Here is a 24,154-nt window from a genome sequence, read left to right on the forward strand (position 1 = left end):
TTCAACAAAATCCCGAAACACGTCGAATTTAAATTATAATTTGACAAACTTCAACGAAAAATGCTACCCCTACCTTCAACCCTGTCGAATGACAGGTACGACCCCCCAATTTCTTAAATGGGAAGTATAGGCTTGTGGTATATCGTTAAAAAGGTATCTTCATTCTCTATTCAAAAATGTTATCGCTTTCAAGTTTATTGCAATAATTAAAATAAAATAAATTAAAATGTTCTTTTTAGATAGTATCCTTTAAAAAACTGTAAATAATTTATGTGGCAATGTTAGTTTGAGACGCCCCGTCAACTTGTTTTGAATGTTACATTAGTTGTCAGTATTTTAATTTAAGTTTAAAGTACGTCAACTTCAAGTCTGACAAATGGTTAGATTAACGGAAATGTATAAAATAACAATTTCACAAATGATCAGTTACGGCGATAAAAGCCGAACACAACAGAAAGTAGCTCGCCTATTTCATGAGAAATTTCCTAATTTACCGCCCATATCTCAAGGAACGATAAGCAAAATAGAGAAGCAGTTTCGCGAGCTTGGTCACGTGGGGCAGATAAAAAAAAGCAGCTGCCAATGCAATGAGTGATGAACTCAAATTAGATGTGATGCTTGGGTTTGAGGAAAACCCACATACATCGATAGTAAACAAAATAAAATGCATCCCTATAAAATGATACCCAATCAGGAACTCATGGAAGACGATTTTGATGGAAGAACTTATTTTTGTGAGCAAATGTGAACAAAACTAAACCTTCAGAATTGAATGACTTGAAAGAACGAATAACGCTTGCGATTAGGTCGGTCACGCCTATATATAATGTTAAATAATGTTAAAAGACAGTTTTATTTGAGATTAGGATGTTGCCAAGACTTTTGCGGTGAACATTTCGAACATCTACTTCGTTAACATCCATAGTTCATTTTCGTATTCTACATTTCATTACGTTTTGCATTACATTTTAGTTTTTGAGTGTATTTTATCGAATTTTGGTAACCACATGATTTTAATTTATTTTATCTTAATTATTGCAATAAACTTGAAAGCGATAGTATTTTTGATTAGAGAATGAAGAGACCATTCAAACGATATATCACGTTTTTACGTTGTCGTTCAACGTAAAAATGTCACAGAGGTTACATTTTTACGTTGAAGAATGTCAAATTATAATTTATATTTGACGTGTTTCGGGAACGAAATAATGAATTTATTCCATTTGGAAGTCAGTCAGTGTCAATAGCATAAATTCCATAGGTGAAAAGTATAAAGAAAATCCTTGTTGACTTCAAGATTTGTAATTCTCAAATGATGGTTTACAGCATTGTCAAATATTTTTCATATTTCTTGCCATGTGGGCAACTCGAAAAACAATTGAGCGTCGAAGTTCTGCCTCACCCACCATACTCCCCAGATCTCTCGCCAATCGATTGCCATCTTTTCAAGCACTCAAGTAACTTTCTCACCTTCGCCAATCAGAACCCGCAAAAAACGACCTTCGTCTATTCATCGAAACCCGAGCACATCATTTTCATGTTGACGGAATAAATCGACCCGTGTTATGTTGGCAAAAGTGCACTGATTCAAATGACCCTCATTGCGATTAAATTGAATAAGTATTAACCGAGATATTACAGTTCAAAGTAGACTCATATAAATCGGCAAAACTTTTAAAACAACCTGCAGGAAATTTTCTGTGAAGATTCTTCCACTGACGCCTGTCGGATATAATCCAACGCAGTTCGTGGTATTAGCCAGTGGAGTACTTGTTTTCTGATAGGCGTCAGTCCAATCAAGCTAATGTGTAGGTATATCCGAGACGGGCTTGAAAATTTAAATTGCATTTCTTTAGATACAGATCTATTAAATCCAAAATGAAATGAATGCAACTCAAGTGATACACAAAAACAAATACCATTGTGCAATATTGCATGTTCAATCAAGTGACTGGTTATGTAGAATAATATCATAATCATGACTGTACTTGCTGGAGAAAAACAAAGTAGTTCAAGAAATAAACATTCAATAATAGAAATGCAACCTATTTAGGGCACACCACTACGATATCATATGCAATATTTATAATTGGAGAAACCCTGTACGAAACCCTCTGCATGTTTGAAATCGATGTATAAACAATCTACTTTCACTTGTCAGAAAATAAGATGATGTTATATTATCAAATATCCCCAGATTTGATAAATGGTTACCAATTGATTCTGTGTGTTACCCACACAGAATCAACCCTTGGGACATAAATAATTTGCTGTTTTCTATTATCAATTGTTCGTTGACCAATTCTAGAAGTGCACGCTTTAGATAATAATAATTTCCAAATTATACATCAGTTGGAGTTTTATTTAAATAAGATAGCAGTGTCTCAAAATTTCCATTAATCCTCGCTAGAACAATCTAGAAATTCTATTAATCAGGAGATAAGACTTATCATATGAGGTGAACATTTGTATAATTGATATTATCGTAAGCACTAGCTATTTTTGGCTTTATATTTTGTGAGCAACAAATTATGACTGTTAATGGTTTTCCCAGTGATACAGCTTTGTCTAATAATACAATTCTCGGTAGACTCTCGACAAAATGAATAATTTATCTGTCTTTATAAACTTTCATAACTCTATATACTCACACTACAAAAATAAGTCACATTTTTCACACAACTATTTTTTCTCTTATTTCCACTTCGGAACAGAAACAAATGCAAGTTTTTCCACAAGCAGTGCTTCTACTTTGGGAAAAGTCAGTAACAAGGTTATATCAAGGTTCAAAATTACTCAAACTATTTTTAAGAAGGAAATAAATGATCTTGTGGTTAATCTAACCAATAATTTCTATAATACTGCCAATTTTGAATCTGAGAATAGTTTTTGAGGAGTATATGAGTTGACTTATGGTTCTTGACCAAAACTATTGGCCAAACGAAGACAACCTTTTACCAACGAACAAAGGAACATAGTAGATTTTTAAATGTGAAGACCAATTCCACATTTGGAAATCATCTTTTAGCAGAAGAACCTGAGTTCAATCATGACTACTAGCTATCACAAATGGAAGAGAAAGGCCCAAAACTCAAACTCAAGTTTCACTTGGATCTGCGAATGACTACTGTTTAGATGAGGTAGGACTTACCTTTCTATGAGAAGTTCAGTGAGATATTTCTTGAAGTTTTCCAATTGCTCTCTGGGAAAAGTATCGCTTTTTTCAATGAAATTAATGAAAAACATGACGGCGGTGGTGATCTCTTCTTTCATGATCGTTCGATCGAGAATTCTAGCATCGGTGATTAAATAAAAAGTAGTAAGCTTTGCAGCCAATATTTCTCAAAGTCCGAAATATGTTATCTGAAACAAACAATTCACATTATAATCTTGTAACTTTATATAACTTCATATAAACTTTCAGTACTTGATCTTCCAGGTTAAAATAATGTAAAAACTTGGTATAATTGTAAACTTGTCAGTTACTTGCCAACCTTAATTTCATGACACGGTTCCCATGTTTATTTAAATGTCATTTCTGACATAATATTATAATTCAAAAAATTGAATTTCTTTTCTTAGTAAAAACCTACTAAACTCCGGCAAAAATTATTAAAACAAATTAAAAGAAAAACGTAACATCTGTGAATTGACTTGTTCTTCTTCACTAATATATACTTATACAGGATAAAACGTCTAGAGAATTGAGAAAATACTAAAATGTCAATGAAAATTCTCACATACAAACCACTAACTCCTTGAAAACAATTACTTCGCCCAAGGAATATTGAATGGTAAATAAATCAAGCTTTCTGTTTCAATTTGGTCCAGAAACTATTCAAAAAGAAAACTTCAGATATCATTAATTGAAAAACTCCACCCAATCTCAAACTTGGCCCAGAAATCCAGCTGAAAAGATACGCTTTTATTTCACATCAAAACTTCTAGGAGCACAGAAAAATGTAAGTGAAATTTCCTCACAATGCCGCTGATGAGTTGAAAACTGGTATTTTCCTAGATTCTGTTTGATTCTATGAGCTCTACCTGTGGGTGAATTTCTTCATCATTCATCTTCAGCAAACTTGAAAATCTCATTAGAATTTCATATTCGAAAAGAAAAACAAGAATTGTTGATTTTGTAATTCCAGAAATGGTAGTAAGTAGTTTTGAAGTAATAACTTATTGGAGAAGAATAAGGTTATGCTGGACAATCTGAATGATTTTCTAACAAAAACAAGGTGTTTATAATAATCATGACTCTACCATAGCAGCAATAAAATCTACTACTTTAATTGAAAATTTTCCAATCTGGTCTTTCAATATGATTCTTCTCTTTATCACAAATAAAAAAGTTAAAAGGTCCATACAAATGAAAATTTATGTTTATTAGATACATATCAACATCAAAGAGGTCTGAAATGATAGCACTGATAAAGTTAAATTCTTGGATTCATATTATTTGAATCATTCACAATATGGTTTTCAGTTCCCCGACATTCTAAATTTAACACTATGTTGTGCAAGTTCAATCAAGAATTGATTATATTGCAAAAGCCTTGGCAAAAGCATTAACAGGGTGCCTGATAGAAATGAAATAACCTATTTGAGTTATGCCTTTACTTCATACAAAAATATCTTGAAGTATATTATTATAAAAAACATAGGTTAAATTGCTGCATCACTGTTCATATGTTCTAATATTTGAACTTTCAGTGTATTTTTCCATTTTTTATACTGTCCTTCGTCCTTCACTAGTTATTTCTTGTTGTAAATATCAGTATTTTTCACCTGTCCTACAGTTTTTCTGCTCAATTGGAATAAAGAATTTTACAAATTGAGGAGGAAATGTTTCCCTAAGGATGTTAGTGGTAGGTAGTAGGTATCTATTCAAATGGTCTATTCATATGGTCTATTCATTTCTCTTATTCATACATTAATCTATGAATAGAAACCTAAAATACGTTTTTTGAGAAAATCTTTTGAAAGTTGATTGAGATAAAGTAGAATTTTTCACGTGTGAATAGTTTTTAAAAAAACAAAGGACACTCTTAATCCAACTCATTTTTATTTGATATCCAGTATAATGGTTAATAAACAGCTCAGAATATGATGACTCTTTCTGTGTGGTCTGAACAGATGCGGGCAATGTTGAAAAACAAAGAACCAGTTTTCCATATCTCTCTACTCATGAGTAAAGTCCTCACTTGACTATAAACTCTATTTTATTTATTAGCTTCCACGAAAAAGCAAAACTTTCTTGTAAAGCACTATATTCAAACATAAGGATTCGAAATGTATATATCAGTATGTGGAACTTTCATAGACATATTTGGTAATAGTTTGAGCTCACAAACATGCCTATTTTCGTATTTTTTTCGTTCTACACTCACCTCAAATGGTTTCGATTTAAATTCAATAACCAAATAGAAATGTTCGTCATAAATGGCACAGTTTTGTGAAAAATTATTGAGCTGAACACGCACACAAAGCACTAACAGATGACGCAGCCAAACGAATCAAGCTATCCGAAAGCGTGAAACAAACTAAAAACTGGAATATCATCTGATTCTGTTCAACCAATGTTACCAACATGTAAGGGATAATTTGCGCATGCGTTATTTATGTTTTATTCAAACTAGAGGATGCCGACAGCTGCACTTTGTTACATGTTAAATTTCCATACGTTTCTTTCACACTTTATAATTCAAGAATAAAGAAAACGTTCAATCAAGTATTGCAAACTAAATTGACGATGTTGATGAAATTAAAAACTAGTAGGTAATTCTATTTAAATTATAGAAAATCATATGAAGTCTTCAAATTTTGTACTCGCCAAAAAATCATAAGGGTTAGGTTGGTTTCTCGAAATTTTCCATTCAGTATTCATAAGGTAGAATTGAAACCTCTGGCATGAAATTAAACTATTGAAAATATTGCTCCCATACCGAAACAAAATTACTATCTCTCGATGCGCATTTTGCTAACCAAGTTATCATTATCAGGAGATGAGTAGAGTTTTCAATAGACCATGGAATCGTTGGATTGTAATGAGGTGTTTTTTTTGCGTTCAATCGTATTTGAACATGTTTTCATTAATAATGAGATTCGCCAGAATGGAATGATTCAATTTGTGTCAAATGTCAAAACCAATAATGAAAAGAAACTTTTCAATTTTCTCTAACCTCAATTAGAATAGGATTTGTGCAAGTAATAATTACCCAGTTTCATTTTGTACATCCTCACAACTTATTTGATAAAACATTTTCAGCATTTTATAAACTATATGTGGTTTCTTATGTTCCCGCACGGGGAGAACAACAAACCCATTCATCAATTTCTCTTGTTTATAATAATCGCATTCAAAACATCACTCTCATGAATTCACAATTGAACAATTCTAGACAAAAAAAATAACACCAAAACAATAAACATAGCCTATGTTTACCTTTCAGTTATTCTGATCAGATGTTTATCGTTTGAGCAGCGCCATCATCGGTAAAACTTATACCTAATATCGACGGAACGCTAGTATTCTTTTGAAAAGGCATTAGTGTGTTTGATCAGTGATTGTTTCTGAAATAGTGTAGATTTTGTTATACTTGACCTGAAAACATCATTACAAATGGAAGATAATAATGTGAAGTTTCACGTTGTGGATAACTATTGGATTTTCTTTTGACAAGAAGCTGTAGAAACTTAATCATTCAAACATGTGATCCACTATGAGTATAATCAAAAATGAATGAATCAGTTAGGAGTTTTTCTCTATATCGATTCAGTCATATCGAAAACCTTTGTAAAAAAAATATTTTTCCAAAAATAACATATTACAATGAGAATGTAGTGTTTCTAGTTTCGAACTATCAGTGGATAATTATTAAATCTAGAAATATCAGTCAATTCCATTCGGTAGTGCATTAGAGTTTTGAAAAATAATAAGGTTTTCTCCGACATTGGTGCAAATCTCCTCACAAATAAAACTCTCACAGATATTTATAGTTCATCGCTGCAATTAATCAACAAGTCGTTTATTATATTATTATATGTATATATGTATTGTTCATTTCTATGTTTATATGTTGAATAACCATGTAATATATGTGTGAAACAGGTATTTACTCTTATCGCTTGTCTTGTATTTATTCAATATGTTTATGTTGTGTAGATTAGTTATTATTGTTAGAATCTACAGAACAGTTTCGAAATATCCCTCATCAGTGCAGGAGAGATCTCGACTGATTTCATTGTTGCCCCACCGTAAATACGAAATATCCGACCGAAATATATTGTGCGCTAGTATAGTTCTACCTTGTGAACAGAGCTCCAAGCGAGGAAAGAGTGAACGTACTATAATTCTAAAAGGAATCAAAACGAGTTTGTTCGAAATATATACCTTCTTCATCGTTCCTACACATAATCTGGTGAATGTCTAATAGAAAACGCCTATTTTTTGGCTAATACCACTATGGAATCATTTATTTTCAACAGACATTTGTCCAAGTTTTCTCACGGAGGAAATTTTTCCTTCACAACAGCAGAATATCGAAGGAATATGCTTTTCTGTGAAGTGTTTCTTCTTTTTTGTGTTCGAGTTTAATTTTGAAACTGTTATTGAAAACGTTTATAAAATTTACATTTGCTATGTATGTTCTGTTTTATTATTCAGCCACAATGTATCCAGTAAATCTTCTATACTAATATAAATGTGAAACTTTGTGTGGATGTTTGTATATTTGTGGCTCTTTCACGCCTAAACGACTGAACGGATCTAGGTGGAACATTACATAAATACAGTTTATACATCAGAATAACATAAAGACTACAATTTACACAGGTTTTGTGTGATTTTGGTCATAATATAACGACAAGTATTAGGTAAGTCGGAAAAATTCTTGCTCCCTGAGAGCTACCTTGGCGTGCGCTGCCTATACTGTTGGAGTTACATGCAGATAATGAACCGTGATATTGTTTATCTTAAATAGTTCTGAATAAAAGTCCGCGATAGCATATATCTACCTCTTATGTGGTAGCCACTATATGCAAAATACCGAGCCTTTAACAAATACATTGGATTTTTTTTCAAATGCACATTTTAGAATATCTGTCAAGTTCTTATAAAAATTGATACAATTGTTGTTTCAGGTATTTAATATAGATAAACTTTGTCTCTCACACTAAATAACTTGGACGAATGAAATCAGGAAGGATTTCAGTTGAAGCACATGTATTTTTTTAAATTGTCTACTGCACCGGAAAAAACGAAATCTAGGCTAAATGGACGTGATCGAATGAAACTTGAAGTACCAAAAGTTTCGTCTACTACTGCAGCAGACATCATCAGTGGTATGTGTATTTACTTCGAGAACGAAAGCTATATGTCGAAATCTCAGCAACTAACGATTGTTGAGACTTCAAAAAAATAACTTTCGACCTCGCAAAGGACTCACATACCACTGATGATGTCTGCCGCAGTGGCAGACAAAACTTTTGGTACTTCAAGTTTTATTCGATCACGTCCTTTTAGCCTAGATTTCGTTTTTTCCGGTGCAGTAGACAATTTAAAAAAAAATACATGTACTTCAACTGAAATCCTTACGCGATATGGTTCATTCTTAACTGGTAATTTTTCACTACTGCGAAAATGAATATTATTCCGCGTATTATGATCGAATGAACGAAGCACTACTGAAAAGTCTGACTGCAACACTTTCCGCAACTCGTGCTTCACCAACTAAGTTAGTGACTTCAGGAAATGAAGTCGACTGTTTCATCTCCTGAATACACCAATTTGGTTGGTGAAGCACGCGTCGAAAAGAGTGTTGCATTCTGTTTTTTGGTAACAATGTCTGTTTTGGATTCATCATCCGTGAGAGGTTCCATTTTCACCTTCAATCAATGAAAGCCGTCGAGAAATTCGTAGAAAATACGGAGATAGTATTATTGAAGACTCCATTGGATATATACGGATAAGACTGCAAATCATTTCGCAAAGCGACAGTGACATAAATGCGATAATTACGATGAGTCATTGACGTATATGGCGAGATTTTGAATATAACGTAGAATTTCTAATACAGTAATTCAACTAATAGATCTGATTTCTTCGTGGAATAATCGCTGAATTAGGAAATTCATAAATAGTGTCCAATTGTAGTCGATGTTATCGAATGAAGTTGACAAAATTTAAATAAGCGTACTAGTTATTAAATTTCAGTTGATCACCTATGCGTAGACCTATACATTAGTAACATCGCAAATCGATCACTAGATACGTATATTCGAATATTCGCAATGAAGATTTATTTGGTTTAAGAAATATATTTCTTGTTGAAACGTATGCTATTAGTTTATAACACATTTTCTTTATTATAATTTGAGTCAAACAAAAGTTGAAATTCAGCACTGTTTTTGATACCGTTCTGTATGATGCAAGATGGATAATAATTAACCTCATTTGATATATTTATTCAGATTCTCAAAGCAATTCTAAAACAATTATTTATTGGAGTATTTGGTCCAAAATTTGTTTTCTTTATATTGGCTATGATTGACATCACTGGAATGAAATTCGCTATAAATCTGGCATCACTGCTAATCTGTGACTATTTCTCGTGTCTCCTGTTCTGTTCTGCGTGGCAGAAATATTTCTCTTTCTTTCACGGGAGTGCGCCATAGTTGGCGTATCGTAGTTTTGATAGTGCCGAAGAAAATCTTTAAACATCCAAAATGGTGAGTACTTTAAAAAATATTTAAAATCAAAAGTATCCTTACTTTTTCTCATTTCATTTTTCCATGCCAACATTTTTGAGTTATGTTTACTTTTAATTCAATGATGGTTTTTGGAGATTGCACAACAGTATGAAATCCTCGATTTATTCGTGTTTACCTTTCTGCATGTATTGCAATTGTTCTATTTTCTATTCACTTATCGATACTGGCAGATTATTAGTTACTACTTTTGCTTAATCTCAATACAGTTTCATTAAACTTTGAAGTAATATTTTGAAAATGGTAAGTGTGGGCTCCCATATGTAACCATTGTTGTTCAACTTGTTTTTAAAGTTATTTTAATTGTGAAATTGAACCAATTATTAAATTTTTTAGGTGAACTTTACTGTTGACGAAATCAGGGCCATGATGGACAAAAAAAGGAACATCCGTAACATGTCCGTCATTGCCCATGTAGACCATGGAAAATCAACTCTTACCGACTCCCTTGTATCTAAAGCTGGTATTATTGCTGGAGCTAAAGCTGGAGAAACCCGATTTACTGATACCAGGAAAGATGAACAGGAACGTTGTATTACCATCAAATCAACGTGAGTCAATTTTTCATTATCCCATCTTCACATTTTGTTCTTGTTGATAACTTTTTTACACAGATCACGAATTCGAGACACTCATTCAATTTGAATGCAAATGGCATATGAAATCTCAAACATTGAAAATTATTGGTGTATCTTATACATTTTATTTTGCTGTTCACACATTTCTAGTAAAAACCTGTTCTTAGTTTCTTTGTATTGTCCTCCAAACAATTTTTGGGGGTTTATTTTGTGTACAAAACACAACCTCAATCATGTGGAGTGCCACTTCCTTTGTGATGCTATTTCGCCAAACGGCAGTTTTGGCCTCTGTTTGCGGAAAATTATGCTCCACTACAATGGAAATTGCGGAATTTCATTCAGTTTTGAACATTGGATCGAAGGAACATCAATATCCATTGTTTTGCCACTTCAACCAAATGATTGTTGTGGTATTTTTTTCAAATCGTGAAATATAAAAAGATCAGTTCCCAAATTCATGGAGAGTCCACTCATTGATCCCAACTATTGGACCATGTTGACAAGGAGAACACCAGTAATAACGAGTTTATTCAAACCTAAAGCTATTAATTGGAAATATCCAATAAGGATATACACAGACATCATAATCAACAATTTTTTTTACACTATACTTATCCAGTTAGTTTATTGGAAGATAGCTTCAATCAGAAAAAAAACATGAATTTTAAACCTTTCAAAGGTGAAAATAATATATCATGTAATTTTGTAATATATTATGTATTGTTCAGTACGTTTCTCATAAAGTAGTTATTGAATTGAATCCGAGTGATATTCAAATTTGTGACCAGCTGGCAAAAATATGCATAATTTTTTCGAAATTACACGTAACCCCCAACTAATGAAAATTAACTTAATTTTACTTCATTAATGTCTGCTTCAATATAATTTCAATACATTTCAGTGCCATATCTATGTTCTTCGAACTTGAAGACAAAGATATTGTCTTTATCAACAACCCCGATCAACGTGAGAAAGACGAGAAAGGTTTCTTGATCAACTTGATCGACTCCCCTGGACACGTTGATTTCTCCTCTGAAGTAACAGCCGCTCTTCGAGTTACCGATGGTGCTCTTGTAGTTGTCGATTGTGTTTCTGGTAAGTCAATCAATACATTTTTTAGTGTTATATAATTAAACGTTTCAATTATAGGTGTATGTGTACAAACTGAAACCGTTTTGCGTCAGGCTATCGCTGAACGTATCAAGCCCATTTTGTTCATGAACAAGATGGACCGAGCTCTCTTGGAATTGCAATTGGAGGCCGAAGAGCTTTTCCAAACCTTCCAACGTATTGTTGAAAATGTGAACGTTATCATTGCCACCTATAACGATGATGGTGGTCCAATGGGAGAAGTTAGGGTAAGGAGTTACACTATGAAGTTCTTTGATTCTTAATGAATTGAATGAAGAAGAGTACGAGAATGCATTGAAAAATTTTTAGTCTACTTGACATCATTTTCGATCATTACAATAGTGTCAAAGATACTATAAAGATGTGTCGCGGTTTTATAAACTTTCAATGGAAATCTCGCATTGAGGTGTGTTAATTTGAATATTAACATTTTTATTAACTTTTCTTACTGTGATAACACAATATTTTATTTACCTAAGTGAGAGGTCTAGGCTAACTAGATATCAATACATCCTCGTATATTTTCATTGAGCTGAATTTTATATTCATTTGACAATTATTGCTGATGAAATCGTTTTGGCTCATATACTAAACTCATATTTTGCCCTGCTGTGAAAATTTCAATGTTCGCTGCAGTTTCCTACAATGATACAAATTCATTGAAAAACATTTCGGAATGTCTTGAAATTGAGCACTGTTTAATATACTTATTGTCTTTTAAAGGTTGACCCTAGCAAAGGTTCAGTAGGATTCGGTTCAGGTCTTCACGGTTGGGCCTTCACCTTGAAACAATTCTCTGAGATGTATGCTGAAAAGTTCAAGATCGACGTCGTTAAGTTGATGAACAGGTTGTGGGGAGAGAGCTTCTTCAACCCCAAAACAAAGAAATGGTCCAAACAGAAGGACGACGGTAACAAACGTTCCTTCTGCATGTACATCTTAGATCCCATATACAAGATTTTCGATTCCATCATGAACTACAAGTAAGTATTGACATTAGTGTGTTGTTTGTGTGTTTGTGAATACAAGGATACGGGGAGATGTTCAGGATGTATACTTCGAAATTTGTTATAAATTATGAATTAATAAAATTACGAAGCAGAAATTCGTCTTGAGAGGCAAAGGGTATAAATTAATATCAGAAAAACACTTCATGTTTATCAATTGAAAAGCCCTGAGGATTTCCGGTGTATGACTTTTTTTCAATGACGTACAAAATGTTTTTTGAAATCATCCAAATTTTTTAAATTGATTCTTACCTGAATTACTTTCAGAAATAACGAATTGACTTTTTGTCTGTAGATTTTGATCACTGGTTAATACCTTGTCAAGTTCCGGAAAAAGTCCACTTATTTTGAATTAGGTGTTCTGTCCTTAAGAAAAAATAAAATTTCACTTGTAAACCTCATTCAGTACCCAAAATTATATGTACAAATTGCAATAGTATCTAGGGAATAAATACCTGCCCATTGTTTGCAAATGGTTTAGCATAATTTACTTAAATCCCTGTCGGCTCTTACTTGGCGATTTCATCATTATGGTTTGAAACATCAATTTCCTACATCTGAAAATACTATTCTTTCATTGGGAGAGCATAATATATTTCAGGATAAAGGGGATCATAAGTATTTATCAGTATGTGTTCTGAAGTGACTTAATCTATTTTACTACCTGTTAGATAAGGCATTACATCAACAGTTTACCCCAGCACAATATGTTAGAATAATTTATCTGTTATACTATCTGCCAGACAGAATTATAAGTATTTATCCCAGAGGGTCAGCATTTTAACCTAGGCTAATGTGCTTTGGGGTGATTTACTATTTTACTACCTGCTAAAGGCAATTACATCAGCATTTTACCTCAGCACAATATTTTAGGGTAATTTATCTGTTATACTATCTGCCAGACAAGATTATAAGTACCCAGAGGATCAGCATTTTAACCTGGGGAAATGTGTTTTGGGGTGACTTATTTTACTACCTGCTAGACAAGGCATTAATCAACATTTCACCCCAGCACAATGTTTTAGGGTAATTTATCTGTTATACTATCTGCCAGACAGGATTTTGAGTATTTATCCCAGAGGGTCAGCATTTTAACCTGGGGAAATGTGTTTTGGGGTGACTTACTATTTTACTACCTGCTAGACAAGGCATTAATCAACATTTCACCCCAGCACAATGTTTAAGGGTAATTTATCTGTTTTACTATCTGCCAGACAGGATTTTGAGTATTTATCCCAGAGGGTCAGCATTTTAACCTGGGGAAATGTGTTTTGGGGTGACTTACTATTTTACTACCTGCTAGACAAGGCATTAATCAACATTTCACCCCAGCAAAATTTTTTAGGGTAATTTATCTGTTATACTATCTGCCAGACAGGATTTTGAGTATTTATCCCAGAGGGTCAGCATTTTAACCTAGGCCAATGTGTTTTGGGGTGACTTACTATTTTACTACCTGCTAGACAAGGCATTAATCAACATTTCACCCCAGCACAATGTTTTAGGGTAATTTATCTGTTATACTATCTGCCAGACAGGATTTTGAGTATTTATCCCAGAGGGTCAGCATTTTAACCTGGGGAAAAGTGTTTTGGGGTGACTTACTATTTTACTACCTGCTAGACAAGGCATTAATCAACATTTCACCCCAGCACAATGTTTAGGGTAATTTATCTGTTATACTATCTGCCAGACAGGATTTTGAGTATTTATCCCAGAGGGTCAGCATTTTAACCTGGGGAAAAGTGTTTTGGGGTGACTTACTATTTTACTACCTGCTAGACAAGGCATTAATCAACATTTCACCCCAGCACAATGTTTTAGGGTAATTTATCTGTTATACTATCTGCCAGACAGGATTTTGAGTATTTATCCCAGAGGGTCAGCATTTTAACCTGGGGAAAAGTGTTTGGGGTGACTTACTATTTTACTACCTGCTAGACAAGGCATTAATCAACATTTCACCCCAGCACAATGTTTTAGGGTAATTTATCTGTTATACTATCTGCCAGACAGGATTTTGAGTATTTATCCCAGAGGGTCAGCATTTTAACCTAGGCCAATGTGTTTTGGGGTGACTTACTATTTTACTACCTGCTAGACAAGGCATTAATCAACATTTCACCCCAGCACAATGTTTAGGGTAATTTATCTGTTTTACTATCTGCCAGACAGGATTTTGAGTATTTATCCCAGAGGGTCAGCATTTTAACCTGGGGAAAAGTGTTTTGGGTGACTTACTATTTTACTACCTGCTAGACAAGGCATTAATCAACATTTCACCCCAGCACAATGTTTTAGGGTAATTTATCTGTTATACTATCTGCCAGACAGGATTTTGAGTATTTATCCCAGAGGTCAGCATTTTAACCTGGGGAAAGTGTTTTGGGGTGACTTACTATTTTACTACCTGCTAGACAAGGCATTAATCAACATTTCACCCCAGCACAATGTTTTAGGGTAATTTATCTGTTTTACTATCTGCCAGACAGGATTTTGAGTATTTATCCCAGAGGGTCAGCATTTTAACCTAGGCCAATGTGTTTTGGGGTGACTTACTATTTTACTACCTGCTAGACAAGGCATTAATCAACATTTCACCCCAGCACAATGTTTTAGGGTAATTTATCTGTTTTACTATCTGCCAGACAGGATTTTGAGTATTTATCCCAGAGGGTCAGCATTTTAACCTGGGGAAAAGTGTTTTGGGGTGACTTACTATTTTACTACCTGCTAGACAAGGCATTAATCAACATTTCACCCCAGCACAATGTTTTAGGGTAATTTATCTGTTATACTATCTGCCAGACAGGATTTTGAGTATTTATCCCAGAGGGTCAGCATTTTAACCTGGGGAAATGTGTTTTGGGGTGACTTACTATTTTACTACCTGCTAGACAAGGCATTAATCAACATTTCACCCCAGCAAAATTTTTTAGGGTAATTTATCTGTTATACTATCTGCCAGACAGGATTTTGAGTATTTATCCCAGAGGGTCAGCATTTTAACCTAGGCCAATGTGTTTTGGGGTGACTTACTATTTTACTACCTGCTAGACAAGGCATTAATCAACATTTCACCCCAGCACAATGTTTTAGGGTAATTTATCTGTTATACTATCTGCCAGACAGGATTTTGAGTATTTATCCCAGAGGGTCAGCATTTTAACCTGGGGAAAAGTGTTTTGGGGTGACTTACTATTTTACTACCTGCTAGACAAGGCATTAATCAACATTTCACCCCAGCACAATGTTTAAGGGTAATTTATCTGTTTTACTATCTGCCAGACAGGATTTTGAGTATTTATCCCAGAGGGTCAGCATTTTAACCTGGGGAAATGTGTTTTGGGGTGACTTACTATTTTACTACCTGCTAGACAAGGCATTAATCAACATTTCACCCCAGCAAAATTTTTTAGGGTAATTTATCTGTTATACTATCTGCCAGACAGGATTTTGAGTATTTATCCCAGAGGGTCAGCATTTTAACCTAGGCCAATGTGTTTTGGGGTGACTTACTATTTTACTACCTTCTAGGCATTTTATCAACATTTTACCCTAGCACAGTATTTTAGGGTAATTTACCTGTTATACTACCTGCAAGACAGGATTTTGAGTATTTATCTCGGAGGGTCAGCATTTCACATTAGCATAATGCTTCTGTTTTTTATGACTGGGATTCATCTTGCCTGCATGTCTTATAGGCCATAGATCCTTGAGGTTCTCAATAGGCACCAAAGCAAATGATGATAGGCTAGGAAAGCAACTACCCAAGGGAAATTTTTATGATTAACAATCCAAAGTTTTGAAAAAGTCAAGAGTGTTTTGGTGCTTCAGTTTTTTCAAGTTTTAATCAGTACTATCGTGATTGAAAAAAACAGAACAGAAAGGATTTGGCTTTCTACTTCTCCATCTTAATACAAAAAAAATGTGGGAATCTTACAAAGAAAAATATAAAGCAAATAATTTCACATTGAACAAACTCTTTTATAAAGATGTGTAGATTATGCAAAAAAAGTAACTTTCGGGCACAAACTGGAAGAAAAAGACCTCTTGAAACAACTACTTTTATAAAAAAAAAATGTCAACAGATAGAAAATGTAAAGGAGGCCCTAGACGGTCAATCATTTTGATCAATAGCTTGAGTCAATTGATTGACTCGAGCGTGATTGACTGTGTAGGAACCTGTTTGACGCTTGAAGCGAGGCTTGATGATGATTGATAGAGAGTTTAAATGAATCAAGCGGTTGAAGAAGCGCGCGTCAATCGATTCACTCAATCGTTTGATCGAGCAGATTGATCGTTTGGGGCCACCTTAACGGAGGTATAGAACCTTCCATCTGAAATTGATTTGTTGTTAATTGTGTTGTTGATTTGAGGGTAATCAGGTAAAAAGCATCATTTTTATTAAGATTTGCATTTTTTGCAGTTACTAAAACATGAAATACTGAATAATTGATACTTCAGCAAAGAATTTATGCACGTTTGCATGAAAACTTGTAATCTGAATTTTTTCAGAGGAATGGATATGTTTCTGAAATTATATGAAAATTCCAAATGGTTTTTAAACAATTATTCTGTTCTCCAATATTCATCCTGTTGTTTTTGTGGCCCAAATATTTGAATGATTTTTGAAAATCTCCAATCTAACATTTTTTATTTCGTTTTAAGGAAGGAAGAATACGAAGCACTCTTACCCAAATTGGGTATTAATTTGAAACACGAAGACAAGGACAAGGATGGCAAGCAACTTTTGAAGGTTGTAATGAGAACTTGGTTGCCAGCTGGTGAAGCTTTGCTTCAGATGATTGCCATCCATTTGCCTTCACCTGTAACTGCCCAGAAATACAGAATGGAAATGTTGTATGAAGGACCTTTAGACGACGAAGCTGCCATTGGTAAGATCACGTTATAATTTGGTTTTCATCTTCATTTGACGGCAGCTCCATTTGGGCGATATCTAAAATTTGTCATTCCAGACTTCAACTTTTTTTTTTACTCATCTTCCAGCACAACTAGAGCCACTGGACAGTTTGCATGGCGGCAGCTCCTGTTGTCGTCATCAAACGAATACCCTGTTGGCAGTGCAATGGAAGAAGATAATTTTTATATTCACATTTAAACGCTTTCACAGGGCCTCTATCTTTATGCCCGGTTGCGAAATGCTACGGTGCGAATAATACACACATTCAACTTTAAAAATAACATTTTTGTTCAACTAAGTAGTTATATAAGTTGATGGAAATTTGTAAATACCAAAAACCAAGTTCAACACAATATATTTCTAATACAGGAATCAAAAACTGCGACCCCAACGCACCCCTCATGATGTACATCTCCAAAATGGTACCGACCTCAGATAAGGGACGTTTCTACGCTTTCGGTCGTGTCTTCTCTGGTGTAGTAGCAACCGGTATGAAGGCCCGCATCATGGGTCCCAACTACGTCCCCGGCAAGAGGGAAGATTTGTACGAAAAAGCCATCCAACGTACAATCCTCATGATGGGTCGTTACGTCGAGGCCATCGAAGACGTACCTTCCGGTAACATCTGCGGATTGGTCGGTGTCGATCAGTTCTTGGTAAAGACTGGTACCATCAGTACGTTCAAGGATGCCCACAACTTGAAGGTCATGAAGTTCAGCGTGTCCCCTGTTGTGCGTGTCGCTGTGGAACCGAAGAACCCTGCCGATTTGCCAAAACTCGTAGAAGGTAAGCAGTTTGATTATATCCGTATCCATAACTCAGAATAAACAAGTCACTGATCATCTTATCACAACTTACAGCCAGAACATCACTAGTTTTCTTCTTTATTTTTTTGAAGTTTTTCTTTGGTACTTTTGTAATTTAATTTTAGCACCAGATATAAATGAGGTGAAAAACCCACCAAACTGCGCATAAGCTCGACATTCATATTTTTTCTCATTTCTTTTGCATATTTTCTTGTACATCAAGAGTAACATTGGCATAGTGATGTGATATTGTGAATTGAAATCCTGAAACTTCCATTGACATTTGTTTTCTTTTCAAGGTTTGAAACGTTTGACCAAATCAGATCCTATGGTACAATGTATCATTGAAGAGTCCGGAGAACACATCATTGCTGGAGCTGGTGAACTCCACTTGGAAATCTGTCTTAAAGATTTGGAAGAAGACCACGCTTGTATTCCCATAAAAAAATCTGACCCAGTCGTGTCTTACCGTGAAACGGTCAGCGAAGAATCTGACCAGATGTGCTTGTCGAAGTCGCCAAACAAACATAACAGGTATTATTGTGGTTATTTTTTGATTTTACTGTACTCCATGCAATGGAAGTAATCTCATTTTTTCATTACATAATGAATATTTGGACAATTATTTTTCCAAAAGTTTTTGGGTGAAGAGATTTTGTGCCACCAATAGACAATGCTACATGGTTTCATATCTTTGTAGCATTCGCATTGGGTGGCATATCAATTGTCTTTTAGTTTCGGTCTTGGGGTAAATCCTCCCCTTGGTCAGAATAGGGGGACATACAAGCATTTTACTGCTCTCATTTAGCGACTGTCAACCTCTTGCAATCGACTGATTCCTTTGTTGTCCTTCAGATTGTTCATGAAGGCCTGTCCCATGCCTGATGGTCTCGCCGAAGACATCGATGACGGCAAAGTCAACCCCAGAGATGACTTCAAGTCCCGTGCCCGTTACCTTGGAGAAAAATACGATTATGACCTCACTGAAGCCCGTAAGATCTGGTGTTTCGGCCCCGACGGAACCGGACCCAACCTCCTCGTTGATTGTACCAAGGGAGTGCAATACCTTAATGAAATCAAGGACTCTGTTGTCGCTGGATTCCAATGGGCCACCAAGGAAGGTGTGTTGTCTGAAGAGAATTTGCGTTCCGTTAGGTTCAACATTTATGACGTCACCTTGCACGCTGATGCTATCCATCGTGGTGGTGGTCAAATCATTCCTACAACTCGTAGGTGTTTGTATGCTTGTCTGTTGACTGCTTCTCCTAGGTTGATGGAACCTATCTACAAGTGTGAAATTATGGTGAGTCACCGTTTTTTTTTTAAACGATATATATGACTTGTCAAAGTAGTTGACTTGTTTGTTTTTTATTTTCTTCATTTGGTTCTTTTTTTTTTTCTAGATTGTAGTTTTTCCTTCGCTCCCTATCTTGGCTCTCCTGATTTTTTTTTTTTTCTAGCTTAAGTAGAATTTTTACCCCACTTCACCTAAAATGTGTTTATTTATTCTTTCATTTTTGAACTTTTGTGTTATGAATAATTATTTTTAAACTTCTAATTTTGTGAATTTTTTCTTGTTAAATTCTCATTTAGTAAACTTTTCTTTTTTTTTATAGACTTTTCTCTTTTTGTGTACTTTTATCTTTTTGTAAACTTTTTAAAAACAATTCTGTTTTGTAAACTTCTCTTTTTAAAACTTCTTTTTTGAATACTCTTCTCTTTTTGAAAACTTTTCTCTTTGTTTGTTTTTTTTAAGTCTTATTTTTCATTGTACTTTTCTTATTTGATCTTTTTTTTTAATATTTAATTATCCTTTCTCGCCCTTAGACATTATTTTTCTTTTTTTGAATACTCGGTTATAGTTTTCAAACTGTTTCCCTCTTTTAAACATAGCTCTTTTTTTTTAAAAACTTTTTTGACTTATTTTCAAGCCCATTTTCTTGGCTCTTCAATAACTTTTTATAATCTTTTTCATTTCATGTCTGACGTTTCCGAATTGTTCCACTTATATATTCATTTTTTGTTTTGCTTTCCTATTACATTTGTTTTAGGCCCTCTTTTTATTCTTTTCAAGTTGATTGAATTTTTAAGTTTGATAAATATTTTTATTTCAATACTTTTTGTAACTTTTCTGACTTTTTTTGTTTTTTTCAAATTCTTTTCTTGATTACCCCTTTATATCTGTTTGTCTTTTTCTTTGGCAGTTTCTTTTGCTTTCATTTTGTGTTATTCCTTTCAAGCGTATTGATATTGAATAGTTTGACAGTTGATCTTTTCACTTCCAGTGTCCTGAAGTTGCTGTCGGAGGAATCTACGGAGTATTGAACAGAAGACGTGGTCACGTATTTGAAGAATCCCAAATCGCCGGAACCCCCATGTTCTTGGTTAAAGCATACCTGCCTGTCAACGAATCATTCGGTTTCACTGCTGATCTGCGTTCCAACACTGGTGGCCAAGCTTTCCCTCAATCTGTGTTCGATCATTGGCAGGTGTTGCCAGGTAATCCAATGGAAGCTGGATCCAAGCCATTCGGTATTGTGCAGGTAAGGAACATTTGTTTATATATAATTGTTAAACTTTCTGGTATTTACATTGATTTTTTAACAGTTGATCTTTACACAGCAAAGAAATCTTAAATGATTGATTTGCTAATTTTACTTTTGCTTCGAGTTTCTAACCATAATGAACTTTAAAAATATTTTTGACACAATATATTTGAAAAAAATTAATGAGTCTATATTTGTTTCATATATCAATCTTGCTTTAATGTTTCGAATATATTATATTGATTTCTTGATTTTCATTTCAGGAAACACGTAAACGAAAGGGTCTCAAAGAAGGACTTCCAGATCTCGCCCAATATCTGGATAAATTGTAAACAATGGTGGAAATTAGGTTATGTACAGATTATTTAATGAAAGTAACCAACAGCATGTACCGCGGTTGTATTGCATAGGTTATTTTAAAATTCCCTTTTTTACAATGTGTATCACCTGGCAGGGTTTCTTTTCCTCTTGACTCGATAGATAATCTGTGAACTTTTATTAATTTGTTATATATTATATTTTTGTTGATACTCTGGAACATCTTGTGTAGTTATTGCAATTGACAGATCAAGTAAAATCTAATACAGGAATCTACGGCTACTTTTATTTTATTTTTTAGTCGGGTTGCCAGCTTGGGAAAAAGAGAAAAATCAAAATCTGTTGCACACGACGGTGTAATTTATTTTTTTAAGGTACTGATTAATTTTAAGTAATTTGTGTTTTTTGGATGTATGTACAATAAATATCAAATTTTTTAACGAACATTCAGTTTTTCATTTGAGATGAAGTCAAATCAATAAGTAGTTTTAATCATTGAAAGGAAGTAAACGTTTAGCGGGGGGTTACCTGGAGGGAGTCTGATTGGGCGATTGGGCGATTGAGTAGAGCCAGTCAGCAGAGATGTCTGAAGGATTTCAACTGGACTCTTTGGTGAGTGAAATATGGATTAAATACAATAACATTTTTTTTGATTTTATACGTTGTTATGAATGTGTGGTATGATCGTTACATAAAGAACTTCATAAAAGTCAGAATGTTCCTTGACTCTCTTAACATTTCATAGTTTATATTTTGATTGTTCAGGTTTTCAAAAAAGTTGGTGATGAATTTGTTTTGGTTAATTTGTTTCATCATAAATATTTTTATTTTTTGCAAATTTTTTGTTTTAATGTTTATTTTTACTTTTATATCGAGTATTATATACAAGATTATAATAGTTGATATTTTTTTTATTTCATAAATATAAAATCTATTGGACACTTTTTTTTACCAGAACAGAAATCCTGTCCCTCGACGCTCGTTTTGTTAACAAAATTGACATCATCAGGAGATGATACGAGAGCCAGTATTTTTTGTTCTACTGAGGCAAAAGGGTTTTCAATAGATATATAATTTATTTATATTCATTCGTTACTTTTCTGAATTAGTTAGTTGAATATTCCCAAACTCTTATTTTTCATTGAACTTTCAATCATTTATTTTTATATTTTCATGATGATTTTTTTACCGCCCCAGTCTGAAATTCATGACTGATTGGTTGTTCTGATTTTTCATCTTCATCATTAATCTAACTTAGTTTCAATTACCATTCTTATAATATTTTCTCTTTCGTTGCAGAGAGGCAGTATGTGTATATGATATTTACTTTGAGAAAAAGGTCTTACGACATGGCATGCAAATGGTAAGTTGGGTTTTTTATTTTGTCGTCCTGAACTTTTTCATTTGTGGTGCTTCTATTCCAAAATCAAATATAAATTATAATATAAATTTTAAATGTTTGATGGTGATGTTTCATGATGAATTTCATTAACAAAAAACTCTGAAATGAAATTACACTGAAATAAAATGCAAGTCGTGTAGTAACTTGGCTTAAAACCCCTTAATTTTTTTTGTTTAATTGTTCTATTTTTTACTTGTGTATTATTTCACTGTAATGTCATCTCAGGATTTTTTTTGCTTGATCTGATTATTATTTTCAGCTATTCGTTTTAATTTTTCATTTTTATTGGGATTTCAAATCGATTTATATAATATTGGATAATGTGAGTCCAAACTAATGAAATTCATAAATTTTGAAGTAAATATTAAACTTGAAAGCTGAAAATTACTCTAATTAAAAGTTGTTCAAAGTTGAAAAATGATATCAAACAGATCTGAATCAGGTTGCTGCTCGTATAAAATGGAAAATTTAATGATTCAGAGTGAAATGAATAAGTTATTTGGATTTGAAAGGTTTCATTGAACTTTTGATCATTTATTTTTATATTTTCATGATGATTTTTTTTACCGCCCCAGTCTGAATTTTGTGACTGATTGGTTGTTCTGATTTTTTGTTGTCAAATTCTATCCAACTTCCTGTAAATTGACATTTTTACAATATTATCTATTTTGTTACAGAGAGGCTGTGTATATAAAATGGTTACTTTGAAGAAAGATCTTTCGACATGGTATGCAAATGGTAAGTTGAGTTTTTTATTTTGTTGTCCTGAACATTTTATTTGTGTGGTGGTTCTATTGGTCCACAGAGTTACCTTGAGTGAAAATTATATTAAGACTGAGTAGAAAATAAACTAACTAAAATTGAATATAAATTTAGAAATGAAACTTGAAAGATGAAAAATCAGATTGAAGATTATAATTGAAAATTGTTCATATAAACGTGAAAAATAATATTTAGCTAATAATTTTTGCAGTTGTAACTTTGATGTAATCTTGATACTAAAAAATTAAGATCAGTTGTAAATAACTTGAAGAAAATAGTTATTGCAATGAAGTAGAAATATTTCAATTGTTACTTTGAAAAAATTTGTAGTAGGTGCCTATTGCAAATTGAACAAAATTAGCATTTTTAGGGTATTTGAAAATTTCTTAATTACATGATGAATGTTCTCACAGACCTGTTCTGACTTCAAGTGAAGACAAATAGAACGGCCATCTGAAATAATAATTCAAGCGGTTATGGTTATTAATAATCAATTGCACCAACTAAAGTTGCTTTCTTCATTTTCAGGCGTTGAATGTTTTGCACAGGACAGTTTCAAGCGGTTGGGAAATTATAATTAATATTTTAGGTAAGTGTTTTATATACAAAGTTACTATTAGTAGTACTTTTTGAATGGCTCTGGTATGTACATTTCAAAATACCTGAATTTCCATCGCCTCAATCTTTGTTCAAAATCGATATTCTGCCTTCTTTGATCAAAACGAAAATGATTGTATCAAAATAAACTCTCGACGGTTCCTACACAGTGGGTTCTGGAAATACCTGTCTGAAAACAACTAATGAATGTGCATGATTCTGAAAACATCTGCACGACTAACCCCACGTGAGTACTCTTGTATAAATGTCTGTTGAATATAATTCAATGTTCAGCATGGTATTAGCTGGGGTAGT

General features: G+C 33.6%; 2 protein-coding genes and 2 non-coding genes across 5 annotated transcripts in view; 3 read left to right on the forward strand and 1 right to left on the reverse strand.

The window, feature by feature from the left end:
- Window positions 1-5,559, reverse strand: part of LOC111504173 (protein BTG3) — a 136,400-nt gene extending 130,841 nt beyond the window's left edge. Inside the window, exons 1-2 of one of the 2 annotated variants that reach the window (XM_023158676.2) lie at window positions 5,391-5,559; window positions 3,152-3,363 (exon numbers count right to left, since the gene is read on the reverse strand). In XM_023158676.2, the coding sequence (XP_023014444.1) occupies window positions 3,152-3,273 (122 nt within the window). In that variant the 5' untranslated portion in view covers window positions 3,274-3,363; window positions 5,391-5,559. Of the gene's footprint in view, window positions 1-3,151; window positions 3,364-3,427; window positions 3,520-5,390 lie in introns of those variants that run through there. The other variant, XM_023158684.2, reaches the window with a different exon arrangement.
- A 4,024-nt stretch (window positions 5,560-9,583) lies between these two features.
- Window positions 9,584-21,522, forward strand: LOC141482699 (translation elongation factor 2). The gene is made up of 11 exons (XM_074176370.1): window positions 9,584-9,729; window positions 10,105-10,319; window positions 11,248-11,441; window positions 11,496-11,704; window positions 12,201-12,460; window positions 17,156-17,382; window positions 17,778-18,194; window positions 18,514-18,748; window positions 19,070-19,517; window positions 20,500-20,757; window positions 21,024-21,522. Exons 1-11 carry the CDS (start codon window positions 9,727-9,729, stop codon window positions 21,090-21,092), a joined length of 2,535 nt encoding a protein of 844 aa, XP_074032471.1. The 5' UTR covers window positions 9,584-9,726; the 3' UTR covers window positions 21,093-21,522.
- A 723-nt stretch (window positions 21,523-22,245) lies between these two features.
- LOC141482754 (small nucleolar RNA SNORD31) lies at window positions 22,246-22,312 on the forward strand. Its single transcript, XR_012465709.1, has one exon. It is a non-coding gene; the product is annotated as a small nucleolar RNA SNORD31 (small nucleolar RNA).
- Window positions 22,313-23,024: 712 nt separating this feature from the next.
- LOC141482753 (small nucleolar RNA SNORD31) lies at window positions 23,025-23,092 on the forward strand. Its single transcript, XR_012465707.1, has one exon. It is a non-coding gene; the product is annotated as a small nucleolar RNA SNORD31 (small nucleolar RNA).
- The last annotated feature ends 1,062 nt before the right edge of the window (window positions 23,093-24,154 follow it).

This window comes from Leptinotarsa decemlineata, unplaced genomic scaffold (assembly GCF_025532065.1).
Source record: "Leptinotarsa decemlineata unplaced genomic scaffold, Ldec_3_MD MMD2_tig00001719_RagTag_RagTag, whole genome shotgun sequence".
NCBI classification, from domain to species: Eukaryota; Metazoa; Arthropoda; class Insecta; order Coleoptera; family Chrysomelidae; genus Leptinotarsa; species Leptinotarsa decemlineata.

Excerpts from the sequence above, each read along its gene's own strand:
- LOC141482699 (XM_074176370.1), top strand. Across the intron at positions 12,461-17,155 it reads GATTCCATCATGAACTACAA|GAAGGAAGAATACGAAGCAC; the intron begins GTAAGTATTGAC and ends TTTCGTTTTAAG. Across the intron at positions 18,749-19,069 it reads TCGCCAAACAAACATAACAG|ATTGTTCATGAAGGCCTGTC; the intron begins GTATTATTGTGG and ends GTTGTCCTTCAG.